At 39.9% G+C, this 21,447-nt stretch overlaps 1 protein-coding gene across 1 annotated transcript in view; it reads left to right on the forward strand.

Moving 5' to 3' along the window:
• Positions 1-21,221, forward strand: part of LOC147707981 (amine sulfotransferase-like) — a 226,258-nt gene extending 205,037 nt beyond the window's left edge. The window contains exon 5 of the mRNA XM_086925691.1: positions 21,096-21,221. Within this exon, the coding sequence (XP_086781817.1) occupies positions 21,096-21,125 (30 nt within the window). The 3' untranslated portion in view covers positions 21,126-21,221. The remainder of the gene's footprint in view (positions 1-21,095) is intronic.
• The last annotated feature ends 226 nt before the right edge of the window (positions 21,222-21,447 follow it).

The following is a 21,447-nucleotide window of genomic DNA, read 5'->3' on the forward strand; positions in this document are numbered from 1 at the left end:
TTAAGATGGTAATGAGCAGTGTCTAGATGGTTAGAGGACTGTATGGATAGTGTAGAGGTGAATGTAGTAGTGCATGGATAGTGTTTGGATTACTTAATTTTACCTTTACAATAGTAAATATCGAAAGTATTTGAAATAATTTTTGCAGTTGTTTTTTATAATTTAAATTTAAAAACTTCCAAACTTTAGAATTAGAGTCCGTAAAAGAGAAGAAAAAATACAGTTATATCATATAAAATTATAATTTTAAGAACACAACATAATTTTACCATTATATAACATATTCCGTTTGCCTTTTTTGCCGTTCTCAGAATCTATTGAATTTCACCATAGACAGTGATTTCAATGTTGCTCATCACATAACAGCCGACAAAAAAATACAATCAATAAGATTGAAAAAAAAATCATAATCTGTGTCCAAAATATTTACAACAAAATCAACTATCTGTTCACATTTCCCAAAATAAACATCCTCAATAACATTGCATATAATACAGATATCAAATAAATAAAATGCTTCTTTCTAAGAGAATTTTCTAATTGCAATATCAAAGAATAGAAAAGATAATTAAATCATCAATTCTTCATAACTTCCCTATAGTCTAAATGATGTTCTTTAAAACATTTGCAGTGAGAATATCCAAAATACACTTTTTAATTCATATCAATATCTTCCCACTAGGCCGAATGATATTCCTGAAATCCTTTATATTGAAATTATCTAAAATAAATACATTCATTCATATTGACATATTCCCAGTTGGCCGAATTATGTTCTCAGAACTATGTCATTAAGAATATTAGATACGAATTTGGTAATTCCTTAGGCAACCGATATTTGAAAACCAAATGGGCATCATTACAATATGTCCATCATTTACTGCACTTTAAATGGACAGTGTAGTGTCCACATGTCGTAGAAGGTCCATCGAGGAAAATAATTGCTACTGCTATGAAAGTTCTTCCTGGTATTGATAGTTGACTTGCTACAACATTTTTAAATAAAGTTTCCAATTTTCTTCCATCTGCTCTACAACATTGTATCATTAAAATTATAAAATGCATAAATCTTTCTATAAATAATGTTGATAACTTCCCGACATTTCTCACATACATATACATTCTTTTCTAAACTAGCAGTCTTAGATATAGATTTTTCCAATGAATACAATTTTGTTTTACATTTTTCTGGTAAAATAATAGTAATGCTCAACAAGAGAGGTATGCTGTTCCCCCAGTCGGACAATGAGATAAGGGGATATCCCTTTATCTTGTTGTCCGACTAGGGGAACAGCATACCTCTCTTGTTGAGCATTGATAGTGTACGTATGCTGGACCCCATTATCACTCCCTTGAGTCCCCATTTGTTGTTAGAGAAAATAATAGTAATACCTTTGTGTTCTAATTTATCAATGGCTTTCATTTTTACTATTTGCTGTTTTTCCAGCTTTAAAAGTTCTTTTGTATAATATTTCCAGGGCAACATTTTCATTTGAAAACAAGTTTGTAAGTAGTCGACTTTGCAAAACTTCTTTACCATGTTCTGTCAATACACCAATTCTTATATCTTGAGGAATACTTCCATAGTCTTCATCACTTGCCTGTTGCATATTTTTAATAAGTTCTTTGTATTCAAATTATGACCAAATGTTCCCGTTTCCAATACTTCCCAAACACTTTCTGGTGTCTTCATGCACAAGTGTTTTAAACCCTGGTTGCCCTTTTACAGGAGTAAGTTGCAGTAGATCGCCAAAAACTGTCACGTTTTCCTCCAAATAAGACATCATATTCTGTTTTTAAAATTTGCTTCATTTTTGAATGCACAAAGGCAAGCATTAAGTAGACATGCTCACCTTATCAATAATCAGAAGTTTCATTTTCTTTAGCACTCTTGAAACTTCGTAACAAGCTTCTCCAGAAATCTTGTGATATTCCAATTTGTTTTCATGTTCTACAGGTAGCATTTGTAAGCGATTTAAAGTAATTTTTTTATTGTTGTTTGCTGCTAACCAAGTTGGAGCGGTTACAACACAAGGTACATGTGATTCAGTGGTTTTCTGTAGATAACTGGTTAAAACTTTCATTTAAAAAAATTTTCCTGTACCTGCTTGACCTCTGACATACATTTGGATAGGTTGAAATGATGTGCATGTGCATTCTTTTCTTTCATGAAGAAAACCATGGTCGATCTTTTGTCTCACTTGCTGATATATTTCTTTCTGTTCAATATTTAGTTGTTCTTCCAAGTTCATAATATCATGTTGAGCTTCAGGCATTACTGTTTCCACTTCACTCATGGCGATTGCTGCTTCATTTTCAAGAATTGGTTGTCCTAGTGGTTCTTGACTCGGTGGAGCAGAACTTTGCCTGTCTTGAGAACTGTCTCTAGCAATCTCAGCTGCAATAGTAGCTTCTTTATCAATTTCTTCATTCAACATTTTGAGATAATTTAGAAAAACTGTGCATTCAATGCTATCTTTACATGCATTAAACGGATATTCATAGCACTGAAAATCTCCAGGTAATTCCAGTTCCGTACGCCAAGGCTTGAAGAGTTGCAGAAGTGCTAGATAGTAAAATTCTCTTTTAGATGTGGCGCAATGGCCAGGGTGCCTGACTCCGGGCTACCGGGTTCACAGTTCGTTCCCCGGTGCCGGTGGCAGGTTAGCCCAGCACCATGTGACTCTGGGCAATAGCTTGCTTAATCTTCCCGAGGGCCCCCAGCGCCGGGACACCACTTTGGAGGTAGCTGTGCGCTTTACAAATACTGATATTTCATTTCATTTCATCAGGAGTATCACAACTCAGTTTCCAATGAGTAATCGGATTTCCTTTACTATGTTTCACCAAAGGTCCTTCTGAACCAATCACTGCATATTTTTCTTCATTTATGTTCTCTGTACTATTTCCCTGAAAACTGTAATATTGCAGCACTTCATACAGACATATGTTTTCAAGATGAGACATTCTATTTAGATAGTACATATCCAACATTTTTGTTTTAACAATATCTGTGCTTTCCGGTTCATTTAATGCTGAATATTCAATTTCTTGTATAGATTTAGGTACTTGATTTCGTGTTGCAGCAAGACCTAGACTAACCCAAATTATTCCTCTTGACTTTGAATGTAAACTTGCAGAGGACAACCAATCTAAGCATTCGTAGGATCCAATCTCTCGTTCGGACAGCATCTTCAAACTAAAGCTGTACAATTACTTACTAAGACTTTTCTTGTGGAAATTTCTTCCCACAATTCTTTCAACTCCGTCTTTTCTGATTTTGTTACGTATGACGTTACATACTGAGCAACATCAATGGAATTTTCCGCAAAATACTGGCTATCCATATTAGCATTCCACATCGACAAAATAACTGGATTATAATCATTATTATACTTTGATTGTTCACGTCTTTTTAAATTATTAGTATTTTGGGGAGATTTTCTAGTGATGGTATGTCTCACTGCTGACATGAAACTGTTTACTCTTCCTTTGGATATTACTTTACGTGAAAAACCAAAATGACATTTAGTACAAAACTTTTCCTTCGACTTGTATTTCTGTCGACAGTATTTGCCACATCGATGAGTTTGAAACCATAACACTTGTTCCATTAAGGTGTTTTCTTCTCTTGTTTTTGGTAAAGCACATGTAACATGGTCTTCAATAAAAGATAAAACAGTTTCTTCCGAATCAGTTCCAAATTTGGATGCATCCTTGATCCCTTAGCTTGATACTCCTTTCTCCAAAAGAAATTAATACCTTCTCCAAGAGGAGGATTGTTTTTATTGCAGATGAAAGACATCATAGCTTGAAACCTATGAATAAAATATCTGCACACATTTATAGGATCCAAGGAACACAGTTCTCAAGGTGTCTTGAATGCAATGTTTTTAATATTTGAATTTGGTTCTCGAAGAAATTCAATTAAATCGTCCCATGCATATTCAGCACAGCTTAGCGAAACAAACCACGTAGGAGTTCCTAAGTTCCTTAATATGCATTTGAGTTCTCCATGACGGCGATACAGATACTCATTAGTACCACGCTGACACGCCATCAATTAATCAATTGAAATTCTAAATGATCATGTCGCCCATGTACTTTGTCCATAAGTTCCTCTGTAGAATTATTTTGAAGATGAACTCCTGTTTTAAAATTGTTGACTGCATATGAAAGTCCAGACAAGTCACTTTCAAACAAAAGATGAAATATATATGGGATACATTGTCGAAATCCTGGATTTTTGAAGTACAATCTAGTTGTCCGATATTCTGATGCAGGAATCTGTACTGTTCATTCATCATATCATCCACCTTTTCCAGTGGGGAAGAGCTGTGAAAAACAACGAGCTTCCAAACTTTTTTCCCAAACACTCATGGGATTCCCCTTTGCTTTCTTCATTTGGAATAATTCAATAGTATTTCCCATCACTTATTTGGAATGTAAAGGATGTACGCTATAATGTTCATAAATTTCTTCACTTTCGGACATGTCCACTTTTTCAATTTGGCCACTTGACATTTCACTATCATCTCCAAAAACTATTTCTTCTTCTTCCACATACACATTTTTGTAGTAATCACTGTTTTCTAGGAGATATAACGTTGCCTTTTGCACTTGCTGACATCTACTAATTCTTGCCCTATTTTCCGACTCTTCGTAGGAACACCATTAACTAGAATAACTACAGGTTCAGTTTCCTCTTTCTCTACACCAATAGTTTCAATATTTTTCTTTAAAACTAAAGGTAAATATACAACTCTTCTTTTTAAACCACTCTGTAAATCTGTGGGAGGCAACTTACCTGTTTTAGGCTCCATACAAACAATAGCCTTAAACGGATCACTGACAGAATATAGAATGCCAAAATATCGACCTGCCAAAATATCGTGGCCAAAATATAGAATGCCAAAATATCGAATTCCTATCTACAAACAGGTAAGAACAAAAATATCGAATCCAAAATACCATAGTAAATAATATAGTTTGTTAAAATATCAAATTTTTTAAATGTCTTAAAAGTAACGTACAATTAATGAAATAATAAATATAACTAAATAAAACATACTTAAAATACCTAAATAACCTTAAAATTAATAAATAATTAATGTAAGTTATAAAAAACATACATTTTTATTTTTAAATGCATATATATTAACTTAATATTAATACAAAATATTCAATATTCTGAGCGTAGGATAGCGGGAGGGTAAAATGTACTATTCCCACTCCAGTGAGTGCAATAATAGGGAAAGCGTTGGATAGCGTAGGGGTAAAAATTACTATTCCACTCCAGAGAGTGCAACAGTAGGGAAAACGTTTGATAGCAGGAGGGTAAAAATTACTATTCCTACTCCAGTGAGTGCAACAGTAGGGAAAGTGTTGGATAGCGGGAGGATAAAAATTACTATTCCCACTCCAGTGAGTGCAACAGTAGGGAAAGCGTTGGATAGCGTAGGGGTAAAAATTACAATTCCCACTTCAGAGAGTGCAGCAGTAAGGAAGGCCTTGGATAGCATAGGGGTAAAAATTACTATTCCCACTCCAGTGAGTGCAACGGTAGGGAAAGCATTCGATAGCGTAGGGGTAAAAAGTACTATTACCACTCCAGAGAGTGCAAGAGTAGGGAAAGCGTTGGATAGCATAGGGGTAAAAATTACTATTCCCACTCCAGAGAGTGCAACAGTAGGGAAAGCGTTGGATACCGGGAGGGTAAACATTTACTATTCCCACTCCAGAGAGTGCAACAGTAGGGAAAGCGTTGGATAGCGTAGGGGTAAAAATTACTATTCCAACTCCAGTGTGTGCAACAGTAGGGAAAGCATTGGATAGCGTAGGGATGAAAATTACTATTCCCACTCCAGAGCGTGCAACAGTAGGGAAAGCTTGAATAGCGGGAGGGTAAATATTTACTATTCCCATTCCAGAGAGTGCGACAGTAGAAAAAGCATTGGATAGCGTAGGGGTAAAAATTATTATTTCCACTCCAGTGAGTGCAACAGTAGGCAAAGCGTTGGATAGCGTAGGGGTAAAAATTACAATTCCCACTCCAGAGAGTGCAACAGTAAGGAAGGCCTTGGATAGCATAGGGGTAAAAATTACTATTCCCACTCCTAGTGAGTGCAATAGTGGAGAAAGTGTTGGATACCATAGGGGTAAAAATTACTTTTCCCACTCCAGAGAGTGCAACAGTAGGGAAAGCGTTGGAAAGCGGGAGGATAAAAATTACTATTCCCACACCAGTGAGTGCAACAGTAGGGAAAGCATTGGACAGCGTAGGGGTAAAAATTACTATTTTTACTCCAGAGAATGCAACAGTAGGGAAAGCGTTGGATAGCGTAGGGGTAAAAATTACTAACCCCACTCCAGAGAGTGCAACAGTAGGGAAAGTGTTGGATAGCGGGAGGGTAAACATTTACTATTCCCACTCCAGAGATTCCAACAGTAGGGAAAGCGTTGGATAGCGTAGGGGTAAAAATTACTATTCCAACTCCAGTGTGTGCAACAGTAGGGAAAGCATTGGATAGCGTAGGGATACAAATTACTATTCCCATTCCAGAGAGTGCAACAGTAGGAAAAGCATTGGATAGCGTAGAGGTAAAAATTACCATTCCCACTCCAGAGAGTGCAAGAGTAGGGAAAGCGTTGGATAGCATAGGGGTGAAAATTACTATTCCCACTCCAGAGAGTGCAACAGTAGGGAAAGCTTGGATAGCGGGAGGGTAAATATTTTCTATTCCCACTCCAGAGAGTGCAACAGTAGGAAAAGCATTGGATAGCGTAGGGGTAAAAATTACTATTCCGACTCCATTAAGTGCAACAGTAGGGAAAGCATTGGATAGCGTAGGGGTAAAACATCCTATTCCCACTCCAGTGAGTGCAACACTAGGGAAAGTAATGATTTAATATTGAAATAAAAAGGAATTAATTATCAATACCAATAGAAAAGTTATTAAAATGAATTACCAATTACAAAATATGTATTAATTAAATGTAAATACCAATAAATATGATTTAATAAAAAATAATTACCTAATAATAATTAACAACCAATTAATTTTCGATTCCAAAAATGTAACAAGTAATAAAAAAATTGCCAATTAATACATAATTAACAATAAATTCATTGTCAATACGCAAAAATAATTTCAGTATTTACTTAATTACAATAAATTACTTCCCACCCTATTCCCCTATAAACCCAAAACTCGCTCCGAATCATAAATTAATACAATTAACATAATTATTTATTATTCAATTAATAAACATTCATTAACAATAAATAACATGTAATTACCAATAATAATTAATTAACTATACACTAATTATCAATACAAATAAATTAAAATAAATATTTACTTAAATGCAATTAAATGAGTTCCTGCGCTATTCCCCTATAAACCCACAACCCGCTACAAAACTAAAACACAAAATTAGATTAAAAATAATTAATAATTCCTAAAAATGTATATTTAATTTACTATAATTAAATTACTTCCCACCCTATTCCCATATAAACCCACGACCTGCTACGGAATTAAATTACGCAAAAATTAAACATAAAATCCTTTACTTTAAAAAAATTAAACATACATTACAAAAATAATATACACTTTTAACACATATACTAACATACAAAACACTTAAAAAGATCTATATTATTAAAAATTCAATACATTTTAATGCCTATATTATGTACCTTGGTATTTTGACAGTCGATATTACTTACCTGCATTTCGATATTTTTAACCACTATATTATGTTCAGTCTTTAATTTGACTTCAATATTCTGTCCATTTTATATCTTTTTCTCAATATTTTGTCTAGTTACCCCTGAAACGGGTGCACTGATTGAATCAGAATAGACTCATAAGTGTGTATATCTACCAGTTTTGGAGGAATAGCTACCTACTCTAGGTAATTATGTACGGCTCTAGCTGGCATTTTGTTGTCCTCTAATTTGTTATAACAATATTTACAAATACGTTGATCACTACCCAAATCAAAGCAATCTTCTACTAACAAATAAGATTGCAAATTCCTTCCATATATTATTGTTTTCTTTTTCACTTTTTAAATACAAATCAACATTCACAGTCTGATTTTTATAGTGAGTTTGTCGACAACAAATACAAATATAATTTGGTCTTTCACATTAAATCACCTTAAAATTCGTAATTTCTTCTTCAAACTTATCAGTACTACTATGTTGCATGTCTTTTTCAACACTTACTTCCATCAATGTCTCACTTTGACTACACCCTTGTTCAGGACCAAAGTAACGAAACTCTATTCCATCACAAACTGTTTTTACATCTGATACTGACCCATGCAAAAGAGCACTGTTTAAAGCACTTAAAATTTTTGCTGGATTTTTTGCGTAATAAAATCTTCTGACTAACTTTCGCGTTTGAGAGTGATGTACTGCTAACATTCAGAAATGATTAAAAACCTTTGACACACTTTTCTAGAAAGACAAGCCAGAGAATGACCTTGCAAACCAGTATTTTTTTCTCACTTTGCAAGGATCTAGTCCTTGCAGCATCTTAATCTTTTGTTTAACACTTTTTTTACTATACGCTCATAAGAAATGTTGTAAAATATCAATAGAGTCCTATCGTATACTACAAATACTACTGCAATCCCAAGTATACACTGGGGCTTTAGTACATCTCCCTAGAACTTCATCAGCTATCTTCATTTCTAGGAACCATCTTTTCTTTTTCAATTGGACAACCGTTTTTTACTTGATAAGCACGTCCACTGATATCAACTGCATTCAATATTGTATTGGCTTGAAAATAACTCTCTTCATTAAAAAAGGCTCTGAACATGAACTGTGCTTCCATTCACCCAAAAATATATCACAAAAGCTAGTTCTGTTAATTATTCTCTTCTTTTTACTTTTGTCCTTCATAAAATATACTGGCTTATCTAATGATCGAATTCTGTTTAAAACTAAAAAGAATAATTTCCTTTTTAATTCAAAAGCCTTCTCAACAATAGTTTCAATCCGTTTCTTCTTTTTATAAAATGCTGATCTTTTTTATATTTCTTCACATCTTTTAACAAATTAAACACAACTCTATTGTGAAACATTCTTTTCCTTATTTTATCAAATTGATTCTTTCTCCTTTTACCATACATTGTTTTTTGAAAACGTGATTTCCCATTAATTTCTCCTTTTTTCTTCTCATTATTCTTTTTTGTTGAGGTATTCTTTCTACTTTCTTCATTGTGCAAACTGATTCTAATCTTTTAAAGTCTTTTAATAAATAATTTTGTTCTCTTACCACAAGACTTTTTCTTTTTTCCCACATGTTGTAGTTCATCTAATTCTTGCTGTTGTCTTTTCTTCAAATAATAGTCCTTATTTTGTTGTTTAAACTTTTCTGTTTTTTTAGTCATGGTAAGTTTGTTTGAATGATGATGAGGAATATCTGTAAGAAAAAAAAATATTATTAAAATAAATCTATAAAATATACTATTCTATTACTAAACAAACACGTTCTACATAAAAACCATTTAAACGCTTTGTTTTGAAATCACAATGCATTTACTGCAGTACACAGGTACTAACTGGATAATTGTAGGAGTGCATGAGTAGTGTTTACGTGTTTAGAGGACTGCAACGGCAGTGGATAGAGGATTGTAATAGTGCATGTATTAGTACCTGGGTCATTGCATGACTACATGGGTAGTGACTGGATGATTAGAGAACTGCTAGGAAAGAGGATGGTGAATTTATAAGTGCTTGGGTTTTGGCGCAGTGATTAGATAAGGACATGGTACTGGCTGGATGATTGGAGGAAAGCACGGAGAGTGAGTGTGATTGCTGGACTGCATGGGTACTACTTGGGTAATTGGGGGAGTGAATCAGTAGTGTGGAGGTGGTTACAGGACAGCATGGATAGGCACATTTGATTGTAGCGCTGGATGTGTTAATGCCTGAGTCATTGTACAAGTTCATGGATAGAGACTGGATACATAGGCCCCCATTAGGATGGCGGCCGGACTTTGTCCGCCCGCCATCCCATCGGTAAAAGGGACCGCCCACCTTAAGGGCGGGAGTGTTGATGTATGCATTAGGATGTGCCCGCACAATCCTATATAATCAAACACCTTACTGCCAAGTAACCAGCCCTCCAGTGCCTTAGTAACACAATCAACAAAGTCAACCTAGGCCTGAGTCTGAGCATTTTGGGTATCTCTGAACTTTATCCTGTATTGTTCAGTGGTTAGGCCAAATCCTTCAATCAGAGCACTCTTCAGGACTGTATAATCATCAGCATCCGCTTCTCTTACAGTGAGGAGCTTGTGTCTACCCTTCTCTGCAAAGGAGGGCCACAAGATAGCTGTGCACTGCACCTGGGGGACCTCCAGAACTTTGCAGGCCCTTTCCAGTGCAGTTATCCATTTGTGGATGTAATCCCCACTCTGGTAGGGAAGGACAATCTTGTTTAAATTCCTATGGTCATGAGATCTTTCTCTACCACTAGGGAAGTTGCTGCCACCATGCTACTCGGATATGGTACTGGCCGGATGATTGGAGGAGTGCATGCAGAGTGACAGTGTTATTGCTGGACTGCATGGGTACTACATGGTTTTTTGAAGGAGTGAATCAGTAGTGAGGAGGTAGTTAGATGACTGCATGGTTAGTGCACATTTGATTGAAGCACTGCATGTGTCAATGCATGAGTTATTGTTCAAGTACATGGATAGTGACTGGATACTTAGAGTGCTGCAAGTTGACAGCATGGTGAATTTAAAAGTGCTTGGGTTTTGGCACAGTGATTAGATAAGGTCATGGGACTGGCTGGATGATTGGACAGGTGCAAGGAGAGTGACAGTGTGATTGCTGGACTGCATGGGTACTACCTGGGTAATTGGAGGAGTGAATCAGTAGTGTGGAGGTGGTTAGAGGACTGCATGAATAGTGAACATTTGATTGTAGCACTGCATGTGTTAATGTCTGAGTCATTGTACAAGTACATGGATAGTGACTGAATACTTAGAGTGCTGCAAGTTGACAGCATGGTGAATTTATAAGTGCTTGGGTTTTGGTGCAGTGATTAGATAAGTACATGATACTGCCTGGATGATTGGAGGAGTGCACGGGCAGTGACAGTGTGATTGATGGACTGCATGGGTACTACTTACATAATTGGAGGAGTGAATCAGTAGTGTGGAGGTGGTTAGACGACTGTATGGATAGTGCACATTTGATTGTAGCACTGCATGTGTTAATGCCTAAGTCATTGTACAAGTACATGGATAGTGACTGGATACTTAAAGGGCTGCAAGTTGACAGCATGGTGAATTTATAAGTGCTTGGGTTTGGCGCAGTGATTAGATAAAGACATTTTACTGGCTGGATGAATGGAGGAGTGCACGGAGTGTGGAGGTGGTTAGAGGACTGCATGGATAGTGCACATTTCTGAAAAGTTAGGCAGGCATATTCTGACAGCTAGTTATAGTGGGCACCTTGCACCAGTCCAAACAACCCCTTAGAGGTGATAGGTTAAAGACAACCTTTATTGAAAGATATACTAGTGGTAGCTATGGAGAGCAGATTTCAGGCTAAGTCTTGAAGGAATGTAAAGCAGCTTGTTTTATCAGTCTATAATCTCTTGAGTGACCAAATGAAAGGAGAACCACACCAGGTATATATATAAAATATGTGTATTTATTCTAAACACACCCTACTAGTCTCCTTATGAGGCTAGAGGTAAAAGCACATATGTTACACTCAATATCACACAGTAAATTAGAACAATCTACGTTGAGCCCTAGGGGCGTACCAAACCATATATTAAGAAAGTGGTATAAGAACCACGAATTGACTAGACACAAGGCATAGAGCCTGTAGAATGGCTTTGCCCACAAGGAACCACCCTAGGTAGTGACACAGGGGACCCATGGGGGATGCGTGCAGTGTGAGAACACAGCAGCGAGATGCCGTTAGCTTCTATGGGGAAAGTCGTGGTTGGAAATTTAAAGATTAAGGACACGTAGGAGACTACTTTGAGCAAACCCCTTTAGACTTAGGTGTTTTTTGATGTCGGGAATCGTCGTTGATTTCATTGGTGATCTTCTGCAAAGTGCTGCTGCCATCTAAGAGGAAAGTGTCCGTGTGATCCAAGCCTAGATCGAAGATAAGGAGAACCTAAAAGCAGAAGGGACAGAGTCTGGGTCACCTGCCAGTGACCAGGGGCAGGATATCGTATGCAACCAATGTCGGGTGATTTCAGGTTGAAAAAGTGATGCTTGACTCTGCAGCCACGAGATCCAGGAGGGGTCGACGATGACCAGGAGCTGGATTTGAGCTGTCCCGTGTAGGATGTCGAGTACTGCTGCATCGGTGACTGGATTGGATCCAACAAGCATTGGCAAAAGCAACCCACACAGAAAGTGAAGAAATGCTTTGGTGTGGACAACAAGGTCCGAGGGTCTCACCACGTGGTGGAGAGTCAGTGCACGTCTGGAGCAACCAGGGAAGCCCAAGGAAAATCAGAGTTGCCTTCACAGGGACCCACCAGTTGACGGACCAGGGATCGCGAAGGGTCCTCAAGCGGAAACACACAGAACTGTTAAGGGAATATCATGGGCTAGTGTTAATAGGAAGCCCCTGAATTTCAGAGGTATACCCAACCTTCTGGCTGCACCAGGCTTGGGGTCTTTACTTTCTGAATACAGAAGTCCATCATCCCAATATATCTTATGGGTTCCACTAGCATTTCCAGCAGCCTCAGCAGCAGCTTGCTGTCTGAGGGGTTCAAGTGAAGGGCAGTTCAGCTGCTCCTAGCTCAGATCTACCCTGGAACGGCCCCCTTTACCCAAGAACTCAACCTGATCAGGCTCAACCTCCTCTGGGACAGTCCCTTCTTCAGGACTACAATCATCTCCCTCAAGAGACTGATCTGTATTCTGAGTCAGGGGAGAAGGCATTGCCTTAATCCTACTGTTCCTCTTCTTGCAAAGCACCTGGTCCATTCTTCCAGAATCCAGGGCCTGTTCAGCTTTTGACATTTTGGGCTGTGACCTAGTCACAGCAATCCTTTGTGCGGGGATTCATAAAATTTCTGCAAGGGTCCTGAGCTCCACTTCAGCCCAAGCAGGGAGGTCTGCACTAACCATAACCTTCTTGAGGTCAGTTACCCCTCCCGAGAAGAAATTAACAACTGCCAGGGCATGGTCAGTCCTGACATTGCTAGCATTGGTCACTTGGTACATTTCACCAAGTTTGATCTGCTCAGGAGCCACAAGGTCTTGTGATGCAACAACTGACTTTGACAATAATTAAGGATCTGCTCCCTCATAATTTGGTTATACAATACTGTGAAATCACACACCCTACTGCCAAGTAACCAGCCCTCCAGAGCCTTAGTAGCACAATCAACAAAGCCAACCCGGTCCTGAGTCTGAGCCTTTTGGGTATATCTGAACTTTATCCTGTATTGTTCAGTGGTTAGGTCAAACCCCTCAATCAGAGCACTCTTCAGGACTGTATAATTATCAGCATCCTCTTCTCTAACAGTGAGGAGCTTATCTCTACCTTTGTCTGCAAAGGAGAGCCACAGGATTGCTGCCCACTGCTCCTGGGGGACGCTCTGAACTTTATAGGCCCTCTTCAGTGCAGTAATCCATTTGTGGATGTCATCCCCAATCTGGTAGGGAGGGACAACCTTATTTAGGTTCCTATGGTCATGAGACCTCTCTCTACCACTAGGAGTAAAGCTGTCACCATGGGACTCTAGTCCCATCTTTTGTCTAACTCTTTGGAGTTCTAGGGCCTCCCCTTCTAAGGGTACTTGCTGTCTACTGATTCTAACCTGAGCTTCCTCATACTTCAGCTGCGTTTCTCTCTTCTCCTGGGAGGTTTCCCTCCTGTGAGAAGAAACAGAGGTCCCTACAGATATGTCAGAATGGCCAGACTCCTGTGAAGGAGACCTTGGCCTTATAGGCACACCTCCAACTCTCCCTGGTGGAACAAAGAGAAGGCCTTCATGGCCTTCTTCCTCATTTCCAGGAGGAGCTGCATTCTCCAGGTCAAGGTCATTGTCACCTTCCTAGTCAGCATCAGAGGTCTGGTCCTGGTCATTTTCCCATCCTGGGCCCTTCCTCTTCTGCTGATCCACCCAGACTGTCTACCCTCCAGGCACTGAGGCCTTCCTGAGATCAACCAACAGTAGTACCTCCTTGAGGCGTTGGGTGTTGGCACTTTTGCTTGTCTTCAGTCTTCTAGTAGTACAGAAAGCTCTCAATTCCAAGATTGTGAATGTGTCATACTTGGATGCCAGTACAGTAATGACATCTGGCAGGGACCCACTGGTTCCTGCCTTGAAGACATCACTAGTGAGGTGTGGTGTATGCACCTACCTACTCTAGTGTGGCCTACTAAACTCTCTTGAGTTGTAGAAAGGGTGTGCTAAGCTCTTGACACACAACTCTAAGTTCAGTAGAACTTACTGTAGTTTTTAAGCTTGTATTATATGTGCCTCAGGTACCTATAGTGGTTTTCAGTTAGTCAATCACTTGGGATTATCTGGTAGAACAAAGGCAAGCTTGAATCCCAACCGCTGCACACCAATGTGAGAAGTTGGCATGGCATATTCTGTCCACTAGTTATAGTGGGCTCCTTGCACCAGTCCAAACAACCCCTTAGAGGTGATAGGTTAAAGACAATGGGGCAGATTTACAATAACTGGCGCATCCCTGCATATCAGCAGGGATGCGCCAGTTATTGTGCGCCGCAGCTCCGCCACCCTGGATGCACCGCATTTACAATGCGGCGCACCATGGGGCAAAAATGGCACAGATGTGTCAAGCATCTGAGCCGTAAAAGCAGCTCATTGCCGGAGTTGCATCGCAAGCGCGACGCAGCTCCAGCAATGCTCTGGGGGGCCCTATCTCCACATAGCTGTGTCAATCCTTACGCCTGCTTCAAGCAGGCGCAGGGATATGACGCAGCATGGGCCCAAAAGTGACTGAGTGAAATCTTGTAGATTTCACTCAGCCACTTTTGGGAGGCGTTCCTGCGCCGGATCGCCCCCCCCTGCGATGGAACGCCTTCTTCTGGCGCAGGGCTTTACAACGTGACGCATCTGGGAGATGCGTCACGTTGTAAATACCCCGCACCATGGCGCATCTTTTGCGCCGCCGCTGCGTCACAAAAGTGATGCAACAGCGGCATAAAAGAGGTGCAGGGGGCTTTTAAATATGCCCCAACCTTTATTGAAAGCTATCCTAGTGGTAGCTATGGTGAGCAGACTTCAGGCTAAGTCTTGAAGGAATGTAAAGCAGCTTGTTTTACCAGCCTATAATCTTGTGCGTGACCAAATGAAAGGAGAACCACACCAGGTATATATATAAAATAATATGTATTTATTCTAAACACACCCTACTAGTCTCTTTGTGAGGCTAGAATTAAAAGCACATATGTTACACTTAATATCACACAGTAAAGTAGCACAATATACATTGCGCCCTAGGGGCGTACCAAACCAAATATTGAGAAAGTGGTATAAGAACCACAACTTGACTAGACACAAGGCCTAGAGCCTGTAGAATTGCTTGGCCCACAAAGAACCACGCAAGGAAGTGACACAGGGGACCTACGGGGAACTCGTGCAGTGTGAGAAAACAGCCGCAAGACGCTGTTAGCTTCTATGGGGAAAGTCGCGTTTGGAAATTTAAAGATTAAGGACACTTAGGAGAGGACTTTGAGCAAACCCCTTTAGACTTAAGGTGTTCTTGGGCCAACACCCACGGGAGCACCGGATTACTCAAGTTACCTCACCCAGGGAAGCCAGGTGCATAGGTGTCTTTTGGTGTTAGGAATCATCGTTGATTGCAATGACGATCTGATGCAAAGTGCTGCTGCCGTCGAAGAGGGAAGTGTCCAATGTGATCCAAGCCTGGATCGAAGATCGGAAGAACCTGAAAGCAGAGGGGACAGAGTCTGGGTCTCTTGCCAGTGAACAGGGGCACGATAGTCAAATGCCCACCGATGTCGGGTGATTTCAGGTTGAAGAGGTGAAGCTTGACTCTGCAGCCTTGAGGACTAGGAGGCATTGACGACAACCAGGAGCTCGATTTGAGCTGTTCCACAAAGGATGTCGAGTGCTGCAGTGTCGGTAACCAAATTGGACTCAACAATCCTTGGCATCAGCAACCCACGTAGAAAGAGAAGAAATGCTTTGGTGTGGACCAGCAAGGTCTATGGGACTCACCACGCGGTGGAGAGACATGGCACGTCTGGAGCAACCAGGGTAGACCAAGTAAAATCAGAGTTGCCTTCACAGGGACACACCAGTTGACGGACCAGGGGTTGTGAAGGGGCCTTGAGCGGAAACACACAGAACTGGCTGACGGAACACTTGTGGAGTGTAGGCCAGCAATGTTTGGTGCAAAAGGTGCTCAGTGCTTGGGCTACAAGTAACCCAAAGCACAGCCTCAAAGAACATTGAGAAGCTGATGCACTTGCAAATGTGCACGGTGTCCAGGAGTTCTGGTTCCACGTCACTCACGAGGGCTGTGGGTCACAGCTTTGCTGGGAACCAGGGTCGGCCTCTCCGAAGTCTGGAAATCCACCTCCTGGGCTGCAAATACTACGGAGTCCGGCTGGAGCTTTGCAGATACAGACTGGCAAATGCTTCGTTGTTGCCTGCCAAGCAGGGGAGTAACTCCTTTACTCCAAGGGAGATTCTTCTGTAATCTAGCCATGTAGATTGTCAAAGTTCCAGGATATCTGTGGCAGAGTTTAGTCCAGGTGTAATCTAAAGTCCTGTAGTCTGGGGTTCTTTTCGTATGCCCAAGGAAGGGGTTGGACTAACTCTGGGGACCCACCTATGGGAGGGTTTGGAAAGAGGGGTGGTTACACCCATTTCCTTTGTCCAGTGTTGAGCCAGAACAGGGGCTAGTAGCCCCTGCAACCGGTTTGAACTGGGCTATGCACAGGGACACTAAATGTGCCCCCAGTGCAGACTTCGAATCACTCTCACAGCCCCAATCCCGTAAGGCCTGCCTGGGAGGTGGTCACACCTCCCTGTGACAGGAAACCTATTGTCCAGGCCTCCCCTGCCGGAGTTTCGTCCAGCAGCAGGAGGCCAGACTTGTGTCTGTGGCTGCAGCATCCATTTTGTGATGCCAGGGCTCTTTAAACTTGGTACGGGGTATATCGGTGTGTACATGTCTCTCCCTCCAGAAGGGTGGAATTCTACCCCCGCCGCCAGGATTGGGGATGGGGGTAGGATTCCAAAGTGTTTGACACCAAACACGTTTCCATGCAGCCATTCCAAAGGTAGCATTTATCGCAAGGTTATAATGCACTTAGGAGTATATGGTCTTGCTGCATCACATAACAGCCACAGAGAATAGGTTCTGAAGGCTGCAGAGGGGTCCTGCTCATGCATGGGCACCCTCTCACACAAAACCGAGCACCCTGCCTTCAGGATTGATAAAGCCTGCCATAGGGGTGACTGATGGGTTTATATGTGTAGTGATTTAAGGTAGATATAGGGAACCTATATCTAAGTAAGGGGTGCATTCACCACCTTACTCAGGCTGCAGTAGCAGTCCTGTGTCGTCATTTTGGATGGCTTCCCAGGAGTGGCATAATACATGCTGCAGCCCCTAGAAGGCCTCTGGGTTATCTATGCCCTTCGTACCTAAGGTACCATATACTAGGGACTCATACATGTACCCCAGTAACCCAACTGGAGTGTACATAATGTACAGGGAATCAATTTAGAGATGAAGCAGCTAGGCTGGGGTCCTGGATAGCAAGGCCCCAGCCAGACGAAAGTCGAAAAACAGTGAAAACAGTGAAACATCAGCAACAAGTGGGGGTAATCATAAGAGCAGATCCTACTCTTCTACAACATTTGATTGTAGCACTGCATGTGGTAATGCCTGAATCCTTGTACAAGTTCATGGATAGTGACTGGATACTTAGAGTGCTACAAGTTGACAGCATGGTAAATTTGTAGGTGCTTGTGTTTTGGCGCAGTGATTAGATAAGGGCATGGTACTGGCTGGATGATTGGAGGAGTGCACGGAGTGTGACAGTGTGATTCCTGAACTGCATGGGTACTACCTGGGTAATTGGAGGAGTGAATCAGTAGTGTGGAGGTGGTTAGAGGACTGCATGGCTAGTGCACATTTGATTGTACCACTGCATGTGTTAATGCCTGAGTCATTGTACAAGTACATGGATAGTGACTGGATACTTAGAGTGCTGCACAGAGAGTGCATGGTGAATTTATAGGTGCTTGGGTTTTGCTAGAGTGATTGCATAAGGACATGGGACTTGCTGGGTAGTAGGAGGGGTGCATAGGTACAGGGAGGTTTTAAACTGTATAGGTAGCACTCAAAAGATTGTAGAAGTGCATGAGTTAGTGCCTGGGTCACTCCATGAGTACACTAAGCATACATGCAACTGTATAAATAATATCTGAAGACTTAGATAACTCATTACATACTATCTAGTTAAGTAGATAAGCCCAACATGCCACAAAGTGTAATAGATGGTGGTTTATATTTCAATTACATCTTGACCATTCAACCTACAAATATGCGACAACATTAAGCTATACTTCAGAACAGACTTAAGAAAGAAGCACAATTAACAACACATTTAATGATCATTTTCAAAACCACATATATCTTCAGCTTTGTTTCTAAAATTATGGGGCATCATTCAACTATACCTTTGCTTAAACTACTAAAAAAATGAATTAACACCATCTTATTTCACCATTCTCTCTTTAATTATATGCCATAATTTAACTTCCTTCTGTACAAACTAATAGCAGAAACCTAATTAATAACACCTTATATGATCATATTTCAAACACCACAGTTATGCCACATCTTTACCAAAGTATCTATAACTATTCAGTATCATTAAACTATACCTTTGTAGAGAGAGGAAAAAATGATTCCTAATAAACTACACCTTATATGAACATCTTTCAAAATACACATTTGTACTGCACCTTCAACCACCTATCTAATCCTGGATTACCTCTATGTCCGGTAACACAAACACCTGTACGTACCACCAATGTGCAAATTCAAGTAAAGTGCTTTATTGCTATTTCAGTCATCTCAGCATTATGCGTTTTGGCTGTGTTGCCACAGCCTTGATCACACGACACCTTAGAACCAGAATAGGCTTTTTAAAGTGCTTCTCTTGACACATAGGTTACGTCGGACAGGGCTATTAATAGAGCTAAAAAAGATACTTCAATCTTATATGATGAAAACGGGTTCTCTCATTAGAGTCTAATGTATTAAAACTCACACTATAAATATAATATTTTAACAAACCGGAACAGGTCAACTAGAGTAAAAATATATCTTGAATGCAAGATATGTTGACTTAAATAAACCCCAAAAAGTTTTCCATTTGGATAGATAATGTCTCAGTCTAACTACTAAGGTCAATTCAGTAGTTTCTACTTATTACTCTCAGAATAGAATTTTAAGAAAAACCTGCCATTTATCCTTGCCCACCTTAAAACATGTATGATGAATGCCTTGATAAATTTCAGACTCTACTGTGATAATGCATGTTATCTGGGTGTGCCGGCATCATCTATCCATGGACTGCAAAAGATTCTGAGAATGACAGTATGGCTGGTGTTCAACTTTAGGAAATTTGGCATGGCATGTTCTCGCCAACCCATTGGAGTCTCCACTGGTTGGTTATCCCTAGCCAATTTAGATTCAAATCCCTCTGGCACACGAAGCCTATCTTGGTTTAGAGTGATCATCTTTACGGAGCTTCCTCCTTAGATATGTATCCACTCTTGTTTCACATTCCTTCTCATTCTTTGTTGTTGGCCCAACGCTCCTTTTCTGTGATTTTCCACCATCGTTCTGTCTGATTAGGCAATGGGTTTGAATTCCAAGAGTGTGGACCAAGCCTTTTATTCTGTTGAAATAGATAAAATAATTTTCATTGAGTTGCATTTGGAAATAATCTATTGTTTAGGTCCCTTGTCAATATTGGGATTCTTGTATGCAGTGTAAAAATACCAAGTGTTTCCTGCATTTTGCATTCAACATATAACACAGTGAAATTATGCAATTACAGTTAGTTGTCTACCTAAAGCATTTTCGTTATATGAAGTTTCATTTATTATATTTCTCATGTACAGAAATTGTGACAATGGAAAATTATCACTTGTAAATAAGTTGGAAATCACTGAGCTAGTAAGAAGATGTTTTTCAATTTATTTGATTTTCGAAAGTGTCTAAAGCACTCTTCTCTCTAGAACGTTGCACTTTTAATGGGATCAATTATAACCTGAATGAGACTTTATCATTCGTCAGTGGGAATTTTAGGGGCATTTTACAAACAAGTAGCGATATTTATCGCTAAATAGGCTTCGGGACGAATTTTTTATCGCTGCCTATCGCTGGATATATTAGTGGAGAAAACATGCTATTAGCAACGTTTTTCTCCATTGTGCTGAAATATCCATCGATAGCGGCGAAATGCGTGAATATCGCTGAGAATGCAGCGATATTCACGCCTTAGCAACGAAATGCTCTTAGCCATGTTATCCACCTCCCATTTGGATACCATGGCTAAGAACTGGTCTGGGCAGGTGTTAGTATTTGGAGATATTCATGCTTAGCGTGAATATTTCTGACGCTACGCCTGCCTTCCTAATAGGCGATAGCGACGTTAGCGACTGATTTCAGTCGCTAACTGGTTGGGTATGACCACTTTGCATGTCATTAGCGATAACATCGCTGACATGCAAAGTGGGCCCTAAACCGCTCGCTATCGCCTAAAAGCTGTCGCTAACATCAGTTAGTGACAGCTTTCTAATAGGGCGATAGAATTATCGCTGCTTAGTGGCCGAAAACGGCCGCTAAATCGGCGATAGTTGCCTATCGCCCCCCTTGGTAATATGCCCCTTAGTTTTTTGTAAGATATTTTTTCACAGAGCAAAAAGCCAATCTAGTATAGCTGCTTACAAGATATTGTGGCAGCCTGCAGTATGTTTATTATTTCTTTCCATTTCTTGCAAGTTCTGAATATTTCACTAATTCTGCACATTGTCTCTGTCTCACAGGCACCATTGGAGACTGGAAAAATTTACTGACTGTGGCACAAAGCGAAAGATTTGACAAAATATTTCAGGAAAAGATGAAAGATCTGCCAATAAAATGTATCTGGGATATTAATGAAAATATATAAACTTGCAAACAAAATTAATAAAACACCTTGTTATAATTAGATGGCTGAGTATGATTTTACCAACTACAAATCTTATCCTGATTTGACTAATAAATCTAATATATTGCTATGGTCTTTGCGTTTTCTGTTAATGTATTCCATTTGATATATTTGTGTATTTGAGTTCACATTTTTTATTCATTAAGTAGTTCTGCCTTTAGTACTGATTGCATATTTACAACATATAA

The sequence above is a fragment of the Lissotriton vulgaris genome, chromosome 6, assembly GCF_964263255.1.
Source record: "Lissotriton vulgaris chromosome 6, aLisVul1.2, whole genome shotgun sequence".
NCBI lineage: Eukaryota > Metazoa > Chordata > Amphibia > Caudata > Salamandridae > Lissotriton > Lissotriton vulgaris.